The 22,425-nt window shown below is 50.2% G+C and overlaps 1 protein-coding gene across 3 annotated transcripts; it reads left to right on the plus strand.

Annotated features, from left to right (window-relative positions):
* The first annotated feature begins 278 nt into the window (after positions 1 to 278).
* On the plus strand, positions 279 to 22,424 carry rad54l2 (RAD54 like 2). 3 transcript variants are annotated; one of them, XM_067243436.1, is made up of 22 exons: positions 279 to 405; positions 2,511 to 2,718; positions 5,615 to 5,987; positions 6,235 to 6,392; positions 6,520 to 6,687; positions 7,513 to 7,742; positions 8,048 to 8,230; positions 8,539 to 8,672; positions 9,025 to 9,221; positions 9,494 to 9,836; positions 12,037 to 12,214; positions 12,757 to 12,969; positions 13,154 to 13,272; positions 13,849 to 13,967; positions 14,288 to 14,387; positions 14,638 to 14,843; positions 15,459 to 15,634; positions 16,433 to 16,629; positions 17,433 to 17,602; positions 17,721 to 17,810; positions 17,956 to 18,048; positions 18,233 to 22,424. In XM_067243436.1, the coding sequence occupies exons 2-22, from the start codon at positions 2,562 to 2,564 to the stop codon at positions 19,258 to 19,260; spliced, it is 4,632 nt and encodes a 1,543-aa protein (XP_067099537.1). In that variant the 5' UTR covers positions 279 to 405; positions 2,511 to 2,561; the 3' UTR covers positions 19,261 to 22,424. The 3 variants fall into 3 exon arrangements, with proteins under 3 accessions (XP_067099537.1, XP_067099555.1, XP_067099546.1); XM_067243454.1 differs by having other exon boundaries at positions 6,523 to 6,687; XM_067243445.1 differs by lacking the exon at positions 279 to 405 and adding an exon at positions 2,016 to 2,261.
* Position 22,425: the final 1 nt, after the last annotated feature.

The following is a 22,425-nucleotide window of genomic DNA, read 5'->3' on the forward strand; positions in this document are numbered from 1 at the left end:
GAATTGAGGTTTCATGACAGAGAGGGTTGTCAAAGGTGGTGTACCAAAACGCATACAAAGAGTTATGTGGTGAAGGTAGTTCTGTGTGTGTACGCTCGTGTGCGTGCACTGTTAATAAATAAATAAAAATATTATAAAATGCATTGAAAGGTGCTTAAGTACCATTTAACACGCCCCTGCTATCAAAGGACAGTGGAGCTACCGTAACCGTTTTCGCCGTTGTGCAGACGGTGGAGTGCCTTCCCGGAACCTTTCATTTACGCTATTTTTCCTTGCGCGTGGGGGACGTTTGTAATTGTTACCATTGAAGAAACTGTGAAGGGAAATGGAATAATAACACAGTTTGTTTAAAATACATTTCTCGTTAGCACATTGCGACTGGACTTAAAAAAGGGAATGCTACAGGTAGGCATAGATTTCATTGATTTCACGAGTTAATCTTGGCACTTTTATGTAGCAAGCAGAAAAATGTGACTAGCCGACCGCTTCCCTGGACAATAGACGCTACTGAATAGCGCTAGCTAGCAAGAGCCCGTATAAAATAATGCTAGCCAACTATTTGGGTAACGCTTGCCTAGCTAATTCAGTTTAGTTGGTTGAAAGCTGAATGTGTTTCTAGATAGCATAGGAGCGATTTAGTTGGATCTGTGTTCAACCATTTAGTTAGAAAAGTCGGCCAGTGGACACGTTAATTGTGAAATCGTAAATCAACATGCAACGTTAGATAACCATCACTAGCTAGGTAGCCTAGCTGGTAGCTGGCTAGCAGTGTGGTATGGCCGTGGTAAATAATGGCGTTAGCTAGCCTGGCAACATAAACATGTCCAGGTATCATGTAGCAAGAGTAGCTATTAGAGCCCAAAGCACAACTTAAACTTGCTCAGAAATATTTGCGTTGTTATCGACTAGCTTGTTGCTTGGTAAAAGGAATGGCTTTCGAATTGGCAAGCCAGCAAACGGTTATGTAATTGTTAGCTATTAGCAAAAGCTAGGGCATTAGTGTATTGTGCGTTGTTAATCAAGTAGAAGTCATGACTACATCATCTAGCATTTTTATGTCCACATGTGCTAGCTTCAAATTCAGGTTATCTTTTAATTTGCCATTAAAAGGACCTGCTATCCATCTGGAAGCTTGGAGAGCGTGCGTGTGTTTATATGAATTGGTAGACGAGAGTGGGAATCTGCACAGTGTCGTGGACATACTGTTAATGTTTCATAAACGAATGCTGAAGGACCTAAATATTTGATACTGGACAGGCATATATTATTGAAAACCGATGTATCTTCGTTGAATTTGACGGTTTCCTATTAGCACGGGGCAAATCAGGAATTTATTTTAAAATGATAGTTCTAACAGTATTTTCATCCACTACACCAATGTAAAAAAAATCTCAATCAAAAAAGTAATCTCCCATCTAAATGTAGAACCACACACGGGTCCTCATTTTTGTTATAAGAACAATGCATGGAATGAAAATTAGCTTAGAATTGGCTCCCAGTTTTCTGCCAGCAGCGTGCGTGTGTGTGTGTGTGTGTCTCTTGCTTTGTGTGTGGGAAGCCCAGAGCGCAACGCTAAGGGAGGTTGTGACTTGGACAACCTGTCACAGCAGTGTGTAACAGTGTGAAGGGACAGACTGTACAGCAGGCAGCTGTGTCTGTAGAGCAGGAAGCTGCAGACTGATGCAGAGACCTGCAGTTTGATGGGTTAAACTACAATGTATCAGCTACTAGGCCCAGTGGCACTTGGAAGTTACGTAACTGAGCACTTATGTAATTGGCAGTCTCACTCTCTTGTTTTGACTTGCGCATGCATGCATACATACATACATACATACACACACATGTTTCACATTGTCCTCTGTCTTCACACAAACCTCCACCAGTTTGTCTCTGAATCATTGTCTGCTTTAGTCACAGTGTGTGTACAGTGTGTAACATATTAAGGATTGTGGCTTAGAGATTTCATGGTTCCATATCTACCAAAGGTATAATGGAGCTGCTTCTCTGGTCAGACACATTTTTAAATTAAGATCCAAATAAGCTCTCTGACATTTGACTTTCTTTTTTTAATGTTCTTGACTATTTTTCTGTTTCCTTAGAGCTGTTTGTTAGTTAGGTTGTTATTAATGGAAGAAGGGGGAGGAGGAGATGGTTCTGTTACGAACATGGTCTTGTGAATAAGGCTGAAGATGTGTCTTATGATGTTGTGCTGTTTCAGGTATCCTGGTGAGGATGTGTCTAATGGTGTTGTGCTGTTTCAGGTACCCTGTTGAGGATTTACATTACATTTACATTTAGTCATTTAACAGATGCTCTTATCCAGAGCGACTTACAGTAAGTAGTACAGGGACATTATCCTCGAGGCAAGTAGGGTGAAGTGCCTTGCCCAAGGACACAACGTCATTTTGTACAGCCGGAATCGAACCGGTAACCTTCAGATTACGAGTCCGACTACCTAACCGCTCAGCCACTTGACTCCCCATGTGTCTAATGATGTTGTGCTGTTTCAGGTACCCTGTTGAGGATGTGTAGGTAGTGCTCTGGGAGCCCTGTGAGACGCCATGTCAGAAGAGGCGATCTCAGGAAGTGACCTGGAACCCAGTGTCAACAGCGAGGAAGAGGAGGAGGATGTGGAAGACGAAGAGGAGGAGGAGATGGAGGAAGATGATGATGATGATGATGATGACAATGATGGAGACGATGAAGACGACGTTGCTGGTGAGTAGCTGGAGGGAGGAGCCATGATGTCTGCCTGTGGCCGCTGGGTTTGGCCGATGCCTTGTCTCTGCCTAGATGAACCTGCTGCCTAGCTATGAACCTGCTGCCTAGCTATGAACCTGCTGCCTAGCTATGAACCTGCTGCCTAGCTATGAACCTGCTGCCTAGCTATGAACCTGCTGCCTAGCTATGAACCTGCTGCCTAGCTATGAACCTGCTGCCTAGCTATGAACCTGCTGCCTAGCTATGAACCTGCTGCCTAGCTATGACACAAACACACTAACTCTCTCTCAAAGAGCTAAAAACCAACACACTTTTGCCTTGGGTGAAACAGGCACAGACCTTGAAAGTCCTTCAAAAGCTTGTGATGGAGATAAAGCAGTGAGCTAGAAAATGGGTAAGCTTAGTGTAAACCTTAGTTAAAACACACAAAATAACGGTCCTTGAATTGGCTAAAATCTTAGCTAGAATTGTTTAAGGAGGTTTGTAATTAGTAACATAGGTGTAGAGAAACAGATTTTATCTTTCCAAAAATAAGCCTCTCAACAAACATTGTTTTACTGCCGAAGTTTGAGTTTCAGCTCAGATCACGTCCTGTAGGAAGTAAATGGGTCCTTAATTATAGGGATGCAACGATTCTAGATTTTGGTGGTATGATTATAGTCACGGTTTCACGATTCTTATGCATTAATTTATTTCACAATACTAGGAATGTATAAAATCACATCAACATTCTCAAATTATAGATTTTATTGTACATTTCTTTGATGGCTTTGGCTTTTAACAGGTGCTGCCTTTCCAAACAGAAATCATAGTTACCAAATAATACAGTACCAAATAAATAAAACAATGATGAAACTACTTTTCTAGGTGCACTTCTCAGGAGTAAATCCTAGTGCGTAACTGAGATGTGTAGCCTAAAATTATAACACAACTACTTATAGTACAGTGCAATAATATCGTTTATTTGTGCCTGCACTAAAACGTAAAGTTGTGTGTTAAAAACTACACACATAATAATAATAATATGAATTACAGTAAACCAAAATATAAACGACCGTCCGAACAAGAGAATGCTCCTGAAAAAACAGGCATTTTCAGTTCTAATTCACTATAATCATGCATCACTTCTGCATATTGCGTAAGCTAGGTACACAAATTCCGGTATGTAGCAGTTACGCAAGTTCTCTCACACAAAATGCAGTTTCTTACAAGGAGTTTAGTTGATCTCAAAATGACAATTAACGATGTACATAGGATTCTATGTTGCTTCCCTTCAAACAAGAGGGAAAAGGGGTTTAAATTGTACGTTTCGAGCTTTCGATCAACAATTACGAAGGTAAGGTGTATCTAACTCACACAGTAAAAGTAGCTAGCTATCTCTAGTAGATAACAGATTTGAGCAGCAACATTACATTTCTAACTTCACTGTAAGTACTAGACCTAGCCTATTATTTCTCGAAAATACCTATCACTGTCGTTAGTAAATACATTTGTAAACTAGAGAGGGTACAATTTCCCCAGAAATTGTAAGGTGTGCTTGAATAAAGGAAAGCTCAGAGTAGCGGAAAGGCTTGGTGACTGGCGCGGAGAAATGCACGTCTGGTGTGAACAGCTTTTGCTCAGTCGTAGCCGATCGTGGCGTTGCCCGGCGCGTCCAGGCGCTTTGCAGCCAGTGTGTCCCAGGCGTAACACTTCCTGTTCCGACACAACACAAACACTGCCACTTCCTGTTGAAACAAAACACAAACACTGCCACTTCCTGTTCCGACAACACAAACACTGCCACTTCCTGTTCAAACAAAACACTAACACTTCCTGTTTCGACAACACAAACACTAACACTTCCTGTTCCGACACAACACAAACACTTCCTGTTTCGACAACACAAACACTAACACTTCCTGTTACGACACAACTCAAACACTAACACTTCCTGTTACGACACAACTCAAACACTAACACTTCCTGTTCCGACACAACACAAACACTAACACTTCCTGTTCCGACACACACACTGCCTCACACACACACAGCCGAAACATGAAGTGGCAGTTTTTGTGTTGTGTTGGAACAGGAACTAGAGGGGGTACAATTTCTGGGGAAATTGTAGGGTGTGCTTGCTTGCGTCGGTTGCAGAGGGGTCTGTTTTTTAATGACATTTTTACAACTGATATTTCTGTATGCTTTATATAAAAAATGCATAGCCTACTTATTATTTATAAAGATTACATAGATTTAAAAGCGTTTTTTTTTGTGCCCTTGCCTAAGGCAAAGCACACCCATTTAGGCTACACTACGCACAGCCATTAGCTGTTATACCTTTTGAAAACAGAGCTAAAACTAATATTAGCATGTACATCTGGATGTTGAGTCATTGGCGATTGAGAAATAAAACCTCTGAAAACGATGCATTCTATACTTTAATGATAAATGATCCGCTCAAGCTAGCAACAGGAAAAAACGTCCTGAGTTTGCGCAGGCGCACTGAAGGGGAAACGGGAACTGAATTCTCCAGAACTGTTTGCAAACTCCAGCAATGTTTGCACAATTTTGTTCAGTGTACAACCGTTGTTCATAGAAAAATTATGTACCATAATGTCCCTTTTGTGAGGTGAGAACAGAAACACTCGGTGTAGCTGAGCCTTTGTTTACAAAACTGAGAAGTTTTAAAAAGAGGATAAGAAAATTGGTTAATCCCTGAATCTTTACTTAATTATGAATCACTATTTTGTGTTCATTACTGTGTTTCTCCCTCCATCCCTCTCTCCTCCCTCACCCCCTCTTTCCTCCTGTCCTTTTTCTCCCTCCTTCCCTCTCCTCCCTCACCCCCTCTTTCGTCCTGTCCTTTCTCTCCCTCCTCCTCCCCCTCTCCTCCGTCTTCCCTCCCTCACAGAGCGGCCTCACAGTGGCCAGACCAGTGCTGCAGAGTCGGAGGCTGATGCCCCCAGGGGAGGCCTGGACTCCCCCTCAGCCACCTCACCCTCCGGAGAGCCCTCCTCATCTGAGCCTCCATCAAGGCCCTCCTCCACCACCCACACCCCCTCCCCCTCCCAACCCTCCTCCAGACCCCACACCCCCTCCCACTCCCAGCCCACCTCCAGACCCCACACCCCCTCCCACCTCCTGCCCCTGGTCTGCCCAGACAAGCCCCGACCGGGAAAGCCTAAGAAACAGAGGTCCTCCAAGTCTTCAAAGTCTTCAAAGTCGTCCAAATCATCTAAACCCTCCAAGCTCTCCAAACCGGCACACATGAGGAAGAATATCAGGTAACACTCGTTATAAACCTTCTGTGGTGGGTTGACTGTAGTCCCATTCTAGTAATAATAGATCTGCTTAGACCCATCCTAGTGATAATAGATCTGTTCGTGGAGTTGCTTCAGGACAGGGTCCAGATAAAACATCCACCCTCTGTTCACTCACGCACACACGCACACGCACACGCACACACACACACACACCCCCACACACACACACCCCCACACACCCAGACCAACGTCCTGCTTTGACCCACAGGAAGCTGCTGAAAGAGCACCAGCTGGAGGCAGTGACCCAGACAGCCCAGCAGGAGGAGATGGAGAGACGCCGCCGTCTGGAGCAACAGAGGAAGGACTTCCCTGCCCCGCCTCCTCCACCCCCACCTGTACCTGTACCTGTACTGGAGCCACAGCCAGGTGAGCCTCCACACCTCCCTCCATCCAGTTCATCACGTTTGGATTGACGTTTTTTGGGAATGCACCAATGGATTTGCCACCGATTAACATCTGTCAGTATCAACTCCCTCCCCTGTCTCACCTCAAGAAGAGACAGCCTGCAAGTCAGAGGATGTGTCCCAGGTGGTGTCTGGCTTCCTGTCCAGAGAGGAAGTCATTTGTCTGGACAGCAGCAACAGCAGCTCTGGGGAGGAGGAGGGGGAGGAGGGGGAGGAGGAGGAGGATACCAAGCCCCCAGCCCCGTTCATCGGAGGCGGTAAGTTGAAGGAGAGGACGGTTACAGGTGTCCACACCTGCAGACTGCAGAGAGAGGAGTTACACCTGCAGACTGCAGAGAGAGGAATTCAGCCTTATTTGGTCCAGTGAACCAGAATGTCCTTTATACCCCAAATGTTGGTCAGCTGTAGTCTGTCGTTCTCTGAGGAAGGCTTGCGTCAGACTTGTCCTCCAGAGCTGTTGATAAACTCTCTGCAAAGAACTGCTCACTTCACACCCTGCATGTTTGGGTTAGATTACAAAGCAGCTTCACTTACGCACAATTTTACCATTCGATCACTTTGTAATCTAACCCAAACATGCAGGGTTAGGGACTTGGGCTATTAATCATAAGGTTGCCGGTTCGATTCCTGGCCGTGAAAATTGACGTTGTGTCCTTGGGCAAGGCACGTCACCCTACTTGCCTCGGGGGAATGTCCCTGTAATTAGTAAAGTCGCTCTGGATAAGAGCGTCTGCTAAATGACAATGTAAATGTTTATTGTTGGAATTGATGTGAGGTTCAGCTGTTCTCCTCTCCCTCCTCCTCTCTTCTCCTTCCTCTCTTCTCCCTCCTCCTCTCCCTCCTCCTCTCTTCTCCCTCCTCCTTTCCTCTCCCTCCTCCTCTCTTCTCCCTCCTCCTTTCCTCTCCCTCCTCCTCTCTTCTCCCTCCTCCTTTCCTCTCCCTCCTCCTCTCTTCTCCCTCCTCCTCTCTTCTCCCTCCTCCTCTCTTCTCCCTCCTCCTCTCCTCTACCTCCTCCTCTCTTCTCCCCCCTCCTTTCCTCTCCATCCTCCTCTCTTCTCCCTCCTCCTCTCTTCTCCCTCCAGACGTGATCGAGCTGAGCTCTGGAGACGAGGATGCGCTGCAGATCAGCAGTGAGTCTGGGGAGGAGGATGTGGAGGGGGCGGGGGGCATGGAGAGCAGTGGTGCCCACATCAACGACACCCACAACCTCCCTGACGCCCAGGGCCGAGTCCTGGTCAACATCAACCACCCCGCCGAGGAGGAAGACCTGTTCCTGGCTCCCCAGCTGGCACGGGCCGTCAAACCCCATCAGGTTGGACTCTTACACACCTACACACTCACCATACACACTCACCATACACACCTACACACTCACCATACAATCACACACACACAGAAACGCACACCATGATACACAAATGTTTTGTGTATCATGGTGAGAATTCGCATTCCCATTTAAAAATCCAGTTTTTCCTAACCTGCTCCTCCACGCGTTACATTCATCCATCTATGTCCCTCACCTCCTCACCCCTCCTCTCCTCCTCCCTTCCCCTCCTCCTCACCCCTCCTCTCCTCTCCTCCTCCCTCCTCTCCTCCTCCCTCCTCTCCTCTCCCCAGGTGGGAGGGATACGCTTCCTGTATGATAACTTGGTGGAGTCTCTGGAGCGCTACAGCAGCAGCTCTGGGTTTGGCTGCATCCTGGCCCACAGCATGGGGCTGGGCAAGACCCTGCAGGTCATCTCCTTCACAGACATCCTGCTGAGGCACACCCAGGCTCACACCGTGCTGGCCATCGTCCCCGTGAGTACAGGAGCTCTGTGCGTGTGTGTGTATGTGAAGAGACGGAGATGTGAAAGAGTATAGGCCAGTTCACACAGCCCCAACAATGTCCAATAAACACCAAACATTCTACTGTTGGGTTTAGGATGTTTAGAAAGATCAGAACTGTCCTTATCACTCTGCCCCAACAAACACCAGAAGGCACATCACACCAAACCAACACAGACAGCTGTTGGTGTTTGTTGGGGCAAGGTGAACTGGTCTTGTGTGTGTGTGTGTGTGTGTATTTGGAGGTGTACCACACAGTAACAGTTGTGTGTGTGTCTCAGGTGAACACGCTGCAGAACTGGCTGGCTGAGTTTAACCTGTGGCTCCCCGCCCCTGAAGCACTGCCCCCCGACAGGGACCCAGCCTCCGTCACACCGCGCTCCTTCAAGGTCCACATCCTCAACGACGAACACAAGTACGCACCTTAAGGAGACATAAGGAGACCTACGTCTCCTTATGTTGTTGTGTTTTTTTTTTTTATTACCTTTTTGACAAAAAATATTTTTCAACCTTTCTAAAAGTTTTTTTCAAAACATATTTATTTATTCATTATTATTTCTTTTTCTTTCTGCCTTGCTCCACGGTAACTCTGTAGACTAGCTTGCATTTGGTGGGCGTGATAACCAGCGCATTGACAATAAATAATAATTGATCATGCCACCAAATATAGATTAAAACAGCAGGCTGATGTGTGTGTGTGTGTGCGTGTGTGTGTGTGTGTGTGTGTGTGTGTGTGTGTGTGTGTGTGTGCGTGCGTGCGTCTCCAGAACCACGGTGTCCCGTGCCAGGGTGGTGGAGGACTGGTCCAGGGATGGAGGGGTGCTGCTGATGGGCTATGAGATGTACCGCCTGCTCTCCCTGAAGAAGAGCTTTGTGGGAGGCAAGAAGAGGAAATCCAAGAAGCCCACTGGACCAATCATCATCGACCTGGACGAGGAGGACAGGCAACAGGAGCTCATGAAGGGTGAGGGGGGGGGGGGTGTAGGGCTGGTTCTCTGGAGGCACCTGCAGACTATTGGACATGCAGAATACAGTATTGACTGTACTGTGGAAAAATTACTTGCATGAATATTGTCTTGAAATATATATATTTTTTTAAATTCATTTAAGTAATACAAAATTGGAAACCCTTTTATAGAGACCTGGAACAACAGGAAACGAGGTTGATTGTTTGAATTTCATCATGTCAGCCGTTCATCATGTCTCAGTCCGGTCTCTCTCTGCCCTCCTCTCCAGGGATCGAGAAGGCCATCGCGCGTCCTGGCCCAGATGTGGTGATCTGCGACGAGGGCCACCGCATCAAGAACTACCACGCCAGCACCTCCCAGGCCCTGAAGAACATCCGCTCCCGGCGCCGTGTGGTCCTGACCGGCTACCCGCTGCAGAACAACCTGATTGAGTACTGGTGCATGGTGGACTTCGTCAGGCCCGACTTCCTGGGCACACGGCAGGAGTTCAGCAACATGTTCGAGAGGCCTATTCTGAACGGCCAGTGCATGGACAGCACGCCGCAGGACATGCGCCTGATGCGATACCGCAGCCACGTACTGCACAGCCTGCTGGAGGGGTTCGTCCAGAGGTGAGGGGGTTAGGGGGTGAGGAGGAGGAGTTGAGGGGGTGAGGGCCAGTCTGGTCCTTCTCAACCTGGTTGTCTTGTTTAAATCTCGCCCTTTGAAATCCTGACAGGGAACCATAACATTTTAGTTCCATCTTCCACCGTAAGGGAGTCAGATGGCTGAGCGGTGAGGGAGTCGGGCTAGTAATCTTAAGGTTGCCAGTTCGATTCCTGGCCGTGCCAAATGACGTTGTGTCCTTGGGCAAGGCACTTCACCCTACTTGCTTCGGGGGGAATGTACTTACTGTAAGTCGCTCTGGATAAGAGCGTCTGCTAAATGACTAAATGTAAATGTAAATCTTCTAAGTGTGTTGATGAGGAGTGTGTCCTGTGTGGTTCCTGCTGATGAGTGTGTCCTGTGTGGTTCCTGCTGAGGAGTGTGTCCTGTGTGGTTCCTGCTGATGAGTGTGTCCTGTGTGGTTCCTGCTGATGAGTGTGTCCTGTGTGGTTCCTGCTGATGAGGAGTGTGTCCTGTGTGGTTCCTGCTGATGAGGAGTGTGTCCTGTGTGGTTCCTGCTGAGGAGGAGTGTGTCCTGTGTGGTTCCTGCTGATGAGGAGTGTGTCCTGTGGGGTTCCTGCTGATGAGTGTGTCCTGTGTGGTTCCTGCTGATGAGGAGTGTGTCCTGTGGGGTTCCTGCTGATGAGGAGTGTGTCCTGTGTGGTTCCTGCTGATGAGGAGTGTGTCCTGTGGGGTTCCTGCTGATGAGGAGTGTGTCCTGTGTGGTTCCTGCTGATGAGGAGTGTGTCCTGTGTGGTTCCTGCTGATGAGGAGTGTGTCCTGTGTGGTTCCTGCTGATGAGGAGTGTGTCCTGTGGGGTTCCTGCTGATGAGGAGTGTGTCCTGTGTGGTTCCTGCTGATGAGTGTGTCCTGTGGGGTTCCTGCTGATGAGGAGTGTGTCCTGTGTGGTTCCTGCTGATGAGGAGTGTGTCCTGTGTGGTTCCTGCTGATGAGTGTGTCCTGTGTGGTTCCTGCTGATGAGGAGTGTGTCCTGTGTGGTTCCTGCTGATGAGTGTGTCCTGTGTGGTTCCTGCTGATGAGGAGTGTGTCCTGTGTGGTTCCTGCTGATGAGTGTGTCCTGTGTGGTTCCTGCTGATGAGTGTGTCCTGTGTGGTTCCTGCTGATGAGGAGTGTGTCCTGTGTGGTTCCTGCTGATGAGGAGTGTGTCCTGTGGGGTTCCTGCTGATGAGTGTGTCCTGTGTGGTTCCTGCTGATGAGGAGTGTGTCCTGTGTGGTTCCTGCTGATGAGGAGTGTGTCCTGTGTGGTTCCTGCTGATGAGGAGTGTGTCCTGTGTGGTTCCTGCTGATGAGGAGTGTGTCCTGTGTGGTTCCTCCTGATGAGTGTGTCCTGTGTGGTTCCTGCTGATGAGTGTGTCCTGTGTGGTTCCTGCTGATGAGGAGTGTGTCCTGTGTGGTTCCTGCTGATGAGTGTGTCCTGTGTGGTTCCTGCTGATGAGGAGTGTGTCCTGTGGGGTTCCTGCTGATGAGTGTGTCCTGTGTGGTTCCTGCTGATGAGTGTGTCCTGTGTGGTTCCTGCTGATGAGGAGTGTGTCCTGTGTGGTTCCTGCTGATGAGGAGTGTGTCCTGTGTGGTTCCTGCTGATGAGGAGTGTGTCCTGTGGGGTTCCTGCTGATGAGGAGTGTGTCCTGTGGGGTTCCTGCTGAGGAGTGTGTCCTGTGTGGTTCCTGCTGATGAGGAGTGTGTCCTGTGTGGTTCCTGCTGATGAGTGTGTCCTGTGTGGTTCCTGCTGATGAGTGTGTCCTGTGTGGTTCCTGCTGATGAGTGTGTCCTGTGTGGTTCCTGCTGATGAGGAGTGTGTCCTGTGGGGTTCCTGCTGATGAGGAGTGTGTCCTGTGTGGTTCCTGCTGATGAGGAGTGTGTCCTGTGGGGTTCCTGCTGAGGAGTGTGTCCTGTGGGGTTCCTGCTGAGGAGTGTGTCCTGTGTGGTTCCTGCTGATGAGTGTGTCCTGTGGAGTTCCTGCTGATGAGTGTGTCCTGTGTGGTTCCTGCTGATGAGGAGTGTGTCCTGTGTGGTTCCTGCTGATGAGGAGTGTGTCCTGTGTGGTTCCTGCTGATGAGGAGTGTGTCCTGTGTGGTTCCTGCTGAGGAGGAGTGTGTCCTGTGTGGTTCCTGCTGATGAGGAGTGTGTCCTGTGTGGTTCCTGCAGGCGTGGTCACGACGTGCTGAGGGACCAGCTGCCCTCCAAGGACGAGCATGTGATCCTGGTCAGGCTTTCCCCCCTGCAGAGGGCGCTCTACACAGAGTTCATGAACCGCTTCAGAGAGGCAGGAAACTCTGGCTGGCTGGGCCTCAACCCTCTCAAGGCCTTCTGCGTCTGCTGCAAGGTGAGCAGGGGCCGGCCTGTCGGACGCCAACACCAGGGGAGGCCCAACAGTCTTGGTGTCTTTGCTGTGCGGTACAGTCACAGTGTTCCTGTGGGATTCAGGGAGGATTCAGAGTAGGAAATGCTAAAGTTCAATCACAAAGTGGTTTATCACCCAATGATGAACGAACAAAAAACTGCACGATTATTAAACACAGGGCTTAAATTTTTATCTCAATATTGACCAATCCCGATTATGATTTTTGCCATAATTGAGCAGCCCTACTAGCAAGTACATGTCTGCAATTATCTACTTAGATAGTACACCTCCAAAATAAATTATGCACACAAGGCCAGTTTACATTGCCCAAACAAATACCAACAAACATCAACAGCCAACAGGTGTGATACGCTGGTAGGGGTTGTGTGAGATAAGTTATCTTTCCAAGCATCTTAAACCTAGCAGCCAACAGCACAATGTTTGGTGTTTATTGGACGTTGTTGGGGTAAGCTGGCCTTCAGTTGGTGACCGGAGTCTTGTCTCTCTCCCATCCGTCCCTCCAGATCTGGAACCATCCAGACGTTCTGTATGAAACCCTGCAGAAGGAGAACCTGGCTAATGAGCAGGACCTGGACCTGGACGACCTCAGCTCCTCCACGGCCCGCAGTGCCTCCAGGGCCAAGGCTGGCGACGCCGCCGCCCGCATCAACGCCACCACCCTGCCAGCACTCAACCCCATCCAGGAGAAGGCCAACCAGACCATCACCTACGAATGGGTACGCCTTGCTATGTACACCCAACACCAGTAACCAACACATCTGAAGTAGGGGTCTGTCAAACTTGGTTGTATTTAGTGGGTGTCCCACACATTGAGTAAAAGTATGTCACTGATGGAATACATAGAAAGATAGAGATTGTTCTTGAACTCAGAAGCCCTCTCCTCTGTGTCTGTCTCCTCAGGCGAAAGACATCATGACGAACTACCAGATGGGCGTCCTGGAGAACTCTGCCAAGATGCTGCTGCTCTTTCATCTCATCGAGGAGAGCGTCCGCGCTGGAGACAAGATCCTGGTGTTCAGGTGAGAAGCCTTCTGCTTGGTCTCAATGGAGACAAGAGCCTGGTTTTCAGGTGAGAAGCCTTCTGCTTGGTCTCTATGAGACAAGATCTTGGTGTTCAGGTGAGAAGCCTTCTGCTTGGTCTCTATGGAGACCAGGTCTGGTATTCAGGTGAGAAGCCTTCTGCTTGGTTTCTATGGAGACAAGAGCCTGGTTTTCAGGTGAGAAGCCTTCTGCTTGGTCTCTGTGGAGACAAGATCCTGGTGTTCAGGTGAGAAGCCTTCTGCTTGGTCTCTATGGAGACCAGGTCTGGTGTTCAGGTGAGAAGCCTTCTGCTTGGTCTCTATGGAGACCCTGTACTTACTGTAAGTCGCTCTGGATAAGAGCGTCTGCTAAATGACTAAATGTAAATGTAACCAGACGGGGAGAATGAGAGGGAGGGGGGTTTGATATTGAAGAGATGTGCAATACTCCAACTTAACTGTACTGAAGTAAATCACCTTGCAGAGATGGAAACCTTTTCCATCTCTAGTCTGTGACACCAAAGGTTTTTTCAGTGTCCTAACGTCATTGTGTATGTGTGTGTGTTGACCCTGCAGCCAGAGTCTGTCTACCCTGACAGTCATAGAGGACTTCCTGTCCAAACGGCCGTTGCCTCACTGTGGTGCCGCCGACTACAACTACAGCCAGACGTGGGTCCGCAACCTGAACTACTACAGTAAGAACCATCCTGTTACCATGGTCACGGGTGTGGCCATGGCAACCAGTCTCGTGTTCATGACGATATCCTTGTAACCAAGTTGAAACTCACTTCTCAGTATTAACACCGCTTCAGTGTAGAGCTAGCTTTTTGGTGGTGCAGCTGTTTGAAGCAGTGTTTGTTAAAGTGGTGGTCGCGTTTGTGAGTCAGAGGACCCGAGTTTGAACCCTGGAGGGACCTACGGGGCAGATCAGGAGGAAGCCTCACTAGCGAGCAGCATGACTGCTGCGGTTCCCCCGCTCCAGCACGGGGTGTCAGAGTCTGTTGTGACCCCACAGGGCTGGACGGGAGCACATCAGCGTCGGAGAGAGAGAGGCTGATCAACCACTTCAATGACCCTGACAACAGCTCGGCCTGGGTCTTCCTGTTGTCCACCAGGTACCACCCTCCTCTCAGTCCAGATGGACTCTCTGTTAGGAAGCAACATGGAAGCCAGGAGCAGTAGTCTGCTTGGACACATACAGACACAAATGCTGTATTTATGCTCTTTTCCATACCAAAATGTATCTGTGTGGTCTTGTTTAACTAAGTTAGGGTTAGAATTTGTGTTAGGGGTTAGTGGTTAGAGATTACAATGTGGAATGATCGGGCCCCACTAGGATAGACAACCAAATGTGTTTGTGTGCAGGGCGGGCTGTCTCGGGGTGAACCTGATCGGGGCGAACCGTGTGGTGGTGTTCGACGCCTCCTGGAACCCGTGCCACGACGCCCAGGCCGTGTGCCGTGTCTACCGCTACGGCCAGAAGAAACCCTGCCACATCTACCGGCTGGTGTGTGACTTCACCCTGGAGAAGAAGATCTACGACCGGCAGGTCTCCAAACAGGGCATGTCTGGTGAGAGACAGCAGATCTGGGGATGGGTGGGATGCCTGTACTACAGTCCTGTCCGGTAGTGTGTGTGTGGCTGTATGGTTGTGTGTTGCTGTATGGTTGTGTGTTGCTGTATGGTTGTGTGTTGCTGTATGGCTGTGTGTTGCTGTATGGTTGTGTGTGTATCCCTATGGCTGTGTGTTGCTGTATGGTTGTGTGTTGCTGTATGGTTGTGTGTGTATCCCTATGGCTGTGTGTTGCTGTATGGTTGTGTGTTGCTGTATGGTTGTATGTTGCTGTATGGTTGTGTGTGTATCCCTATGGCTGTGTGTTGCTGTATGGTTGTGTGTATCCCTATGGCTGTGTGTTGCTGTATGGTTGTGTGTTGCTGTATGGTTGTGTGTGTATCCCTATGGCTGTGTGTTGCTGTATGGTTGTGTGTTGCTGTATGGTTGTGTGTTGCTGTATGGTTGTGTGTTGCTGTATGGTTGTGTGTGTATCCCTATGGCTGTGTGTGGCTGTATGGTTGTGTGTGTATCCCTATGGCTGTGTGTGTGGCTGTATGGTTGTGTGTGTATCCCTATGGCTGTGTGTGTGGCTGTAGCAAACTCTAACTAACCTGTGTGTGTGTGTGTTCAGACCGGGTGGTGGATGACCTGAACCCCGTGCTGAACTTCACCCGTAAGGAGGTGGAGTCTCTGCTGCACTTTGTGGAGGAGGAGCCGGACCCAGCCAGCGCCAGCCTGGCGCCACCTGCTGGCACGGAGGCTGTCCTGCAGCAAGCCTGCCTGCTGTACCCACACCTCATCACCAAGGTAACCACACACACTGCCTGCTGTACCCACACCTCATCACCAAGGTAACCACACACACACACACACACACACACACCTCATCACCAAGGTACACACACACACCTCATCACCAAGGTACACACACACACCTCATCACCAAGGTACACACACACACCTCATCACCAAGGTACACACACACACCTCATCACCAAGGTAACCACACACACCTCATCACCAAGGTACACACACACACCTCATCACCAAGGTACACACACACACCTCATCACCGAGGTAACCACACACACCTCATCACCAAGGTACACACACACACCTCATCACCAAGGTACACACACACACCTCATCACCAAGGTAACCACACACACTGTACCCACACCTCATCACCAAGGTACACACACACACTGCCCTTGCCCTTGTTACACCTGCTCGCCTGTCGATGAGTACACTAGATCCACTGGAAGAGACTCTGTGTGGTGCTGGGAATAGCATTCACTTCCTTGCATATACAGTGCTAGCTGTGTTATGCTAGCTATTTAGTTTTGACTGGCAACATACTGACGTTGCTTGTCCACAAATGCTCTAATAAAAGGTGTCTCACACTGCCTCGGGGGGCCTGTCACGTGACTGCCAGGTGTCTCACACTGCCTCGCCTGTCACATGACTTCCATTGAAAATGAATGGGAGGCAAGATTTTGGTTTTCCGCCCTCCCTGAAAAAGATCCTTGACACTGTATAATAATGATCCTCTTACACTGTATAATAGTCAGAGTGTAATTCCTCTCCCCTCTGTTCCTGCTACAGCCACCGTTCCACCACGAGTCCCTGCTGGTGGACAGGAAGGAGATGAAGCTCACCAAAGCAGAGAAGAGAGCAGCCAAGAAGAGCTACGAAGATGAGAAGAGGGCGTCGGTGCCCTACTCCCGGCCCTCGTACGCCCACTACTACCCCACCAGCGATCAGCCCCTCACCAACATCCCCGCCTTCAGCCAGCGCAACTGGTCTGTCCTCCCAGCAGCTCACATGACTGATGTCATGATGTCATGATGTCATGCTGTCATGATGTCATGATGTCATGATGCTTTCTACTGTTTTCTGTCTGTACTCCTAGATTGATCTTTAACCTGAACATTGATAAACGGCTGATGGGCCAGAATGAAGATATGAAGCAGTGTTTCCCATACATTATGTATTTGTGGCGGCCCGCCATGATTCAAAATTGGTTCACAAATGTATTATATATATTTATTTTTTTACTGTTTAACATTGTAGAGTTGCGCTTTGTGTCCCCTTCTTGCCCTGGTCTCTGTGTCTTTCTCTCTGTGTCTCTCTCTCTGTGTCTCTCTCTGTCTCTCTCTCTTTGTCTCTTTGTCTCTGCGCTCAAATTAATGAAAAATGAAATGACAATTCTTGTGCGCTCGCATTACTTGTTGAAGTCTTTATCTACACTCGCATCTAACCGATACTAGGACATAGGTTTGGGCTGAGCCCAACATTTTTACAACCTATGGCTCCGCCCCGGCCAACTGACAAAAATATAATCATTCTGTGGGAAATACTGTGCAGTTATCCTATTTTCTCAAAAGCCCTGATTGTGAAGATAAGAACACGTCTGTGTGCTGTAGTTGGGTCTGTACTGGAGGTTGTCAATGTATGACCAAGCGAGTGGACCAAAAGGTCCATCACATGTAGCCTGGTACCTGCGAAGTTGGCAGTAAATACTCCTCAACTCTGACCTCCTAAATACTGTTAGAACTGCACGCTTCTGATCCCTGATGTTGTGCTGTCCTGCCCGTGTGCCCAGGCGTCCGACAGGGCGGGGAGACAACAAGCCGGTGGCCAGTGTGCGTCCGGTCCAAGCCACGCCCGTCCCCATGATGCCCCGGCAGGTGCACGCTGGCTCCAGCTCCTCCTTCCCCGTCAACTACCTGCAGAAGGCTGGCGTCTACGTGCAGAGGATCGTCACCACCACTGGTACACACACACACACGAGTACACACACTCTCTCTGATACACACTTCATGTAACGGCAAAGTTGTGCCGTGCAGTTGGATGTTGTTCACGTAGGTGTGACCTGTGTTTGAACCCTCAGATATAGTGATCCCAGGAGCCAACAGCACCACCGATGTCCAGGCTCGCATCGGAGCGGGGGAGAGCATCCACGTGATCAAGGGCTCCAAAGGTCAGGAGAACATCAGTCACCACAGCACGCAGGCATGGATGTGACCCGGGGCCTGTCCTCTAACCCTCACTCAGCTGTGTGGTGTGAGTCTCCTGGGCTAGCTAGGGTAACCCTAACCCTGGCTAACCCTCCACCCTTCCTGCAGGTACGTACATCAGGACCAGTGACGGGAGGATCTTCGCCATCCGCTCAGGGAAGATCAGCCGGCCTGCGGATGGAGGATCAGCCTCTTCCAGAGGTACTGTTCATATCAACAGCACACCCACCAACTATATAAGGTATCCTGGCAGGCTAGAAGGTGTATACGGTATGCTAGAACATGTTGTAACTTTATCTAGAAAGTTTAATGGGAAGTGTCCAGGGGCAGCCTGAAGGAAGTAAAGGCGTTGGTGTCGTGTAGTTCCAACCTGTTCCTTCCTCAGATTCCCAGGGTTCCCTGCTCCACTCCAACGGCTGCTCCTCCCCCGCTGAGCAGAGCCCCAACAGCGGGCAGCGGCCGTCCCCTCCGGACAGTCCTGAGATCCTAAGAGAGCTGGGCTGCTACCCCGTGCCCCCCGCCGACAGCAGCGCCACGGGAACCCACCTCCCCTCTCCTCCAGACCCTGCTCCCGCCAACGCAGCCACCGGAGACACGGGAGGCAACTCACGCCACGGCCAGATGCTGGACCTCAGCCGGGGCCTGGATATCCTCATCCCCCCTCTGGACGTGCACGGCAGCAAACGCAAAGTGGCACCCATGGGCGAGAGAGGCGGCAAACGAGGCAAGCGTGGCTCTGCAGTGTCCCGGTACCCCGGCATGTCTCTGTCTGGGGGACTCAGCTACCCTCAGGCAGGGGGCCTGAACCCGGGCTCCCTGATGGGGGCCCTGGGGCACATGAGCCACCCGCTGCTCATGGGTGCTGGGGGTGCTGGGGCCGGCGGGGGGGATGCTGCAGGTGGGAGCAGCAGTGGCTCCTCCTACCTCCAGAACCCGGGACAAGCACTGTGTGACCTGCAGGCCATGTTCCCCACCGCAGGAACCAACTTCCTGGGCCCAGCCACAGGCAATGGACACCTGCCCTCATCCTCCTCCTCCTCAGCTTTCTCCTCCACCACAACCACCATGGCTTCTTTACCCCCGGCCTCCTCCTCCTCCTCCTCCCTCCCTCCCTACCTCCTCAACCCCAGCATGGCCGGTCTCCTGTCCGGCTTTCCCCTCACCTACAGCCAGTCCCTGCTGTCCCAGCCCCGGATGTACCCAGGCTCCATGCACCTCCCCGGGGCTGGGATGCTGTCGTCAGCCACCCCCAGCTCCACAGTGTCCTCCTACCAGGCCCACTACCCCGGCTCTCCCTCCAGCTTGCTGGGGGCGGCGCTGAGCCAGCCGGACTCCTACCCCCATGATCTCGCTGCCGCCGAGAACGGAGGTAGCAGCTCGGACGATGATGTCATAGAGGTGACGGGGCAGTAAAGGGGTGGGGACCGTGACGGGTGTGACTGATGGGGGCCACCCTCTGATGGGGGCCACCCTCTAGGACAGTCCCTTTGTTTGGTTCGGCCCCTCAAGGGAGGCCCCCTAAACACACACACACATTCTTTAAACACACAAAGGCTCTCCCATGCCCTGAGTGGACACAGGACAGCAAAGCAGTACCGTGAAGCGCTTACCCAAACTACAAAATATCAAATCCTTATGCTGAATATCCAGAGTGAAGTACCTGTACACAGAGAAGAGCCAGTGACCGTGATGGTCTTGGGCTTCACCAAACATGGCCTCTCCTACTTGATTGGCCTTGCATCTAAACCGATGGACATCGAGGAACTGTTGGATTATTGTCAGTTTGGAATTGTGGCACAACAATATCAACAACGTGGAGCTTTTCCTTTGAGAGCTTCTTCTTGAGTGGTTGTTAGATATTTGACAATGTAGCATCCCCCTGTTGGAGAAGGATGACCTTAAATGTGACATGGATGTTTTTGAACAAATACTAATATTGTATTATAGTTTTCTTTAATTTTTTCTGTGTAAATGGTGGTTATAATCATTCATTGTTTATATTGAGAATTGGGTTGGGTGTTCAGGGGAAAGGTTCCTAGTCAGTTGATGCGCTATTCTGATCAAGTTAAAGTTGATAAACCACACCCTCTGCTGGGCTATGGAGGTTAGAAATGTTACTTTTTTGTTTTCAGAGACCTTAAAACTCAATGAATGTACTTTCCTGTCAGCCTTTGATAACAGGGTCTGGAACAAGGGTTCGGACACATTGTCGTTCGTTTGTATAGCCTTAAAGTGACACGGGAAAGGGTCTTGAGTGCATTTATATCAGAAGGCTCAGCCCTCATTTTGTTAGCAGATTTCCTGAGCATACAGACAGCGCCAGGCCTGAGGCCCAGACCACGCTGCGGACAGCGCCAGGCCTGAGGCCCAGACCACACTGCAGACAGCGCCAGGCCTGAGGCCCAGATCACACTGCAGACAGCGCCAGGCCTGAGGCCCAGACCACGCTGCAGTCAGCGCCAGGCCTGAGGCCCAGACCACGCTGCAGATAGCGCCAGGCCTGAGGCCCAGACCACGCTGCAGTCAGCGCCAGGCCTGAGGCCCAGACCACGCTGCAGATAGCGCCAGGCCTGAGGCCCAGACCACACTGCAGACAGTGCCAGGCCTGAGGCCCAGACCACACTGCAGTCAGCGCCAGGCCTGAGGCCCAGACCACACTGCGGACAGCGCCAGGCCTGAGGCCCAGACCACACTGCGGACAGCGCCAGGCCTGAGGCCCAGACCACACTGCAGACAGCGCCAGGCCTGAGGCCCAGACCACACTGCAGTCAGCGCCAGGCCTGAGGCCCAGACCACACTGCAGACAGCGCCAGGCCTGAGGCCCAGACCACACTGCATACAGCGCCAGGCCTGAGGCCCAGACCACGCTGCGGACAGCGCCAGGCCTGAGGCCCAGACCACACTGCAGACAGCGCCAGGCCTGAGGCCCAGACCACACTGCAGACAGCGCCAGGCCTGAGGCCCAGACCACGCTGCGGACAGCGCCAGGCCTGAGGCCCAGACCACACTGCAGTCAGCGCCAGGCCTGAGGCCCAGACCACACTGCAGTCAGCGCCAGGCCTGAGGCCCAGACCACGCTGCATACAGTGCCAGGCCTGAGGCCCAGACCACACTGCATACAGTGCCAGGCCTGAGGCCCAGACCACGCTGCGGACAGCGCCAGGCCTGAGGCCCAGACCACACTGCGGACAGCGCCAGGCCTGAGGCCCAGACCACACTGCATACAGCGCCAGGCCTGAGGCCCAGACCACACTGCAGACAGCGCCAGGCCTGAGGCCCAGACCACACTGCAGACAGCGCCAGGCCTGAGGCCCAGACCACACTGCAGACAGCGCCAGGCCTGAGGCCCAGACCACGCTGCGGACAGCGCCAGGCCTGAGGCCCAGACCACGCTGCGGATGCTGTCCACCAACACAACAAATGGTCCAGCGCTCTTTCACCTGCTGTTTTCTTGATCAAACATGGTCAGACTTCTTTTTGAAGTTGTGGTGTTCATAGTATAGGTCTCGGTGTATAGCATGGTAGAAGTACGTAGCCACCATTGTCACTGTTGTCAAAAGGAGACAAGATTCTATTTGAACCACGAAGGACTGTGCTAACAGGGAGAGCAATGGCCTTACCCAAATGACAAGCCCCAGTCGCTTCCCCCTGACAGCACTGCAGTGTAAAGTAGCTTCTCTGTACAGTCCATGTAGTTTCACAGAGCTACATTTGTCTCTCTTGCTGTTCCCTGTGGTCCCCAACCCTGTTTTCCCGTCTGTGGTGATGCCATCAGAATTTTTTTTTTCCCCCCATTCAAAAGTTCTGAGCAAAAATAACGTGTTAACTATTAGTTCCAGATATGGCGACATCCGGTGTGCTTTCTTATTTCTGGTGATGACATCATGGTCAGTCTCTCCTGAACTTCACATGCTTTAGTTTTACTGTTGTCCTGTCAGAAACACCTGCTCAGGCTACAGTTGTTTTCTATCAAGCTCATTTCCTAAACCGTTCTATGCTTTTTGCTTGATTTTGATGGAAAATGTGGTGAGATTTGGTTTCACAGTTTGGCAGACAAACTTGATTCCCATCTTGGGTCCAATCAAGTGTTTTTGATTGGGCCAGTTCAGCCTAGCTGGGGGACCAGACTCACTCGTCTTGTATCCGTTAGTGATTCAGACAGCTGTGTTTTGTCATGTCTTTATGTAGGCGCTTCGATCATGACAACTTGGGGACGAAGACCTGCTGTTTTTCTGTTGTTACTGTACGTATAATTTCAAATGTCATAAAGACTTTTTTTTTCTAAGTAATGTTCTTTTTTATAACTTCTCAATAATGTTAACACACCTCTTGTAGTTTGTTCCTTATTTCGATGTATGGATTTACCAAAATTATTTATTTAAGATGGAAGATTAATTCATCAGTTTTTATTTTTGTACATTATACTGTTTTTTATGCTGTTCTCCATGATGACTGACTGAGTGAGGATGAGAACAGACAGCCTGGGCTTTCAGTCACCCCATGTATTCCACGTAGAGGAGAATCAAAACTGTGTTATTAATGTTATTTTAACAGAGAATAAAAACACTTCTCTTGCAG

This window comes from Osmerus mordax, chromosome 1 (genome assembly GCF_038355195.1).
Source record: "Osmerus mordax isolate fOsmMor3 chromosome 1, fOsmMor3.pri, whole genome shotgun sequence".
Taxonomy (NCBI): domain Eukaryota; kingdom Metazoa; phylum Chordata; class Actinopteri; order Osmeriformes; family Osmeridae; genus Osmerus; species Osmerus mordax.

What these genes read in the sequence shown, in the direction of transcription:
- rad54l2 (XM_067243436.1), top strand. Translation starts at nt 2,562, where the DNA reads ATGTCAGAAGAGGCGATCTCAGGAAGTGACCTGGAACCCAGTGTCAAC. An exon ending in ATCCTCAACGACGAACACAA is followed by an intron (nt 8,673 to 9,024) that starts GTACGCACCTTA and finishes GTGCGTCTCCAG; the next exon opens with AACCACGGTGTCCCGTGCCA. An exon ending in GAGGATCGTCACCACCACTG is followed by an intron (nt 17,603 to 17,720) that starts GTACACACACAC and finishes TTGAACCCTCAG; the next exon opens with ATATAGTGATCCCAGGAGCC.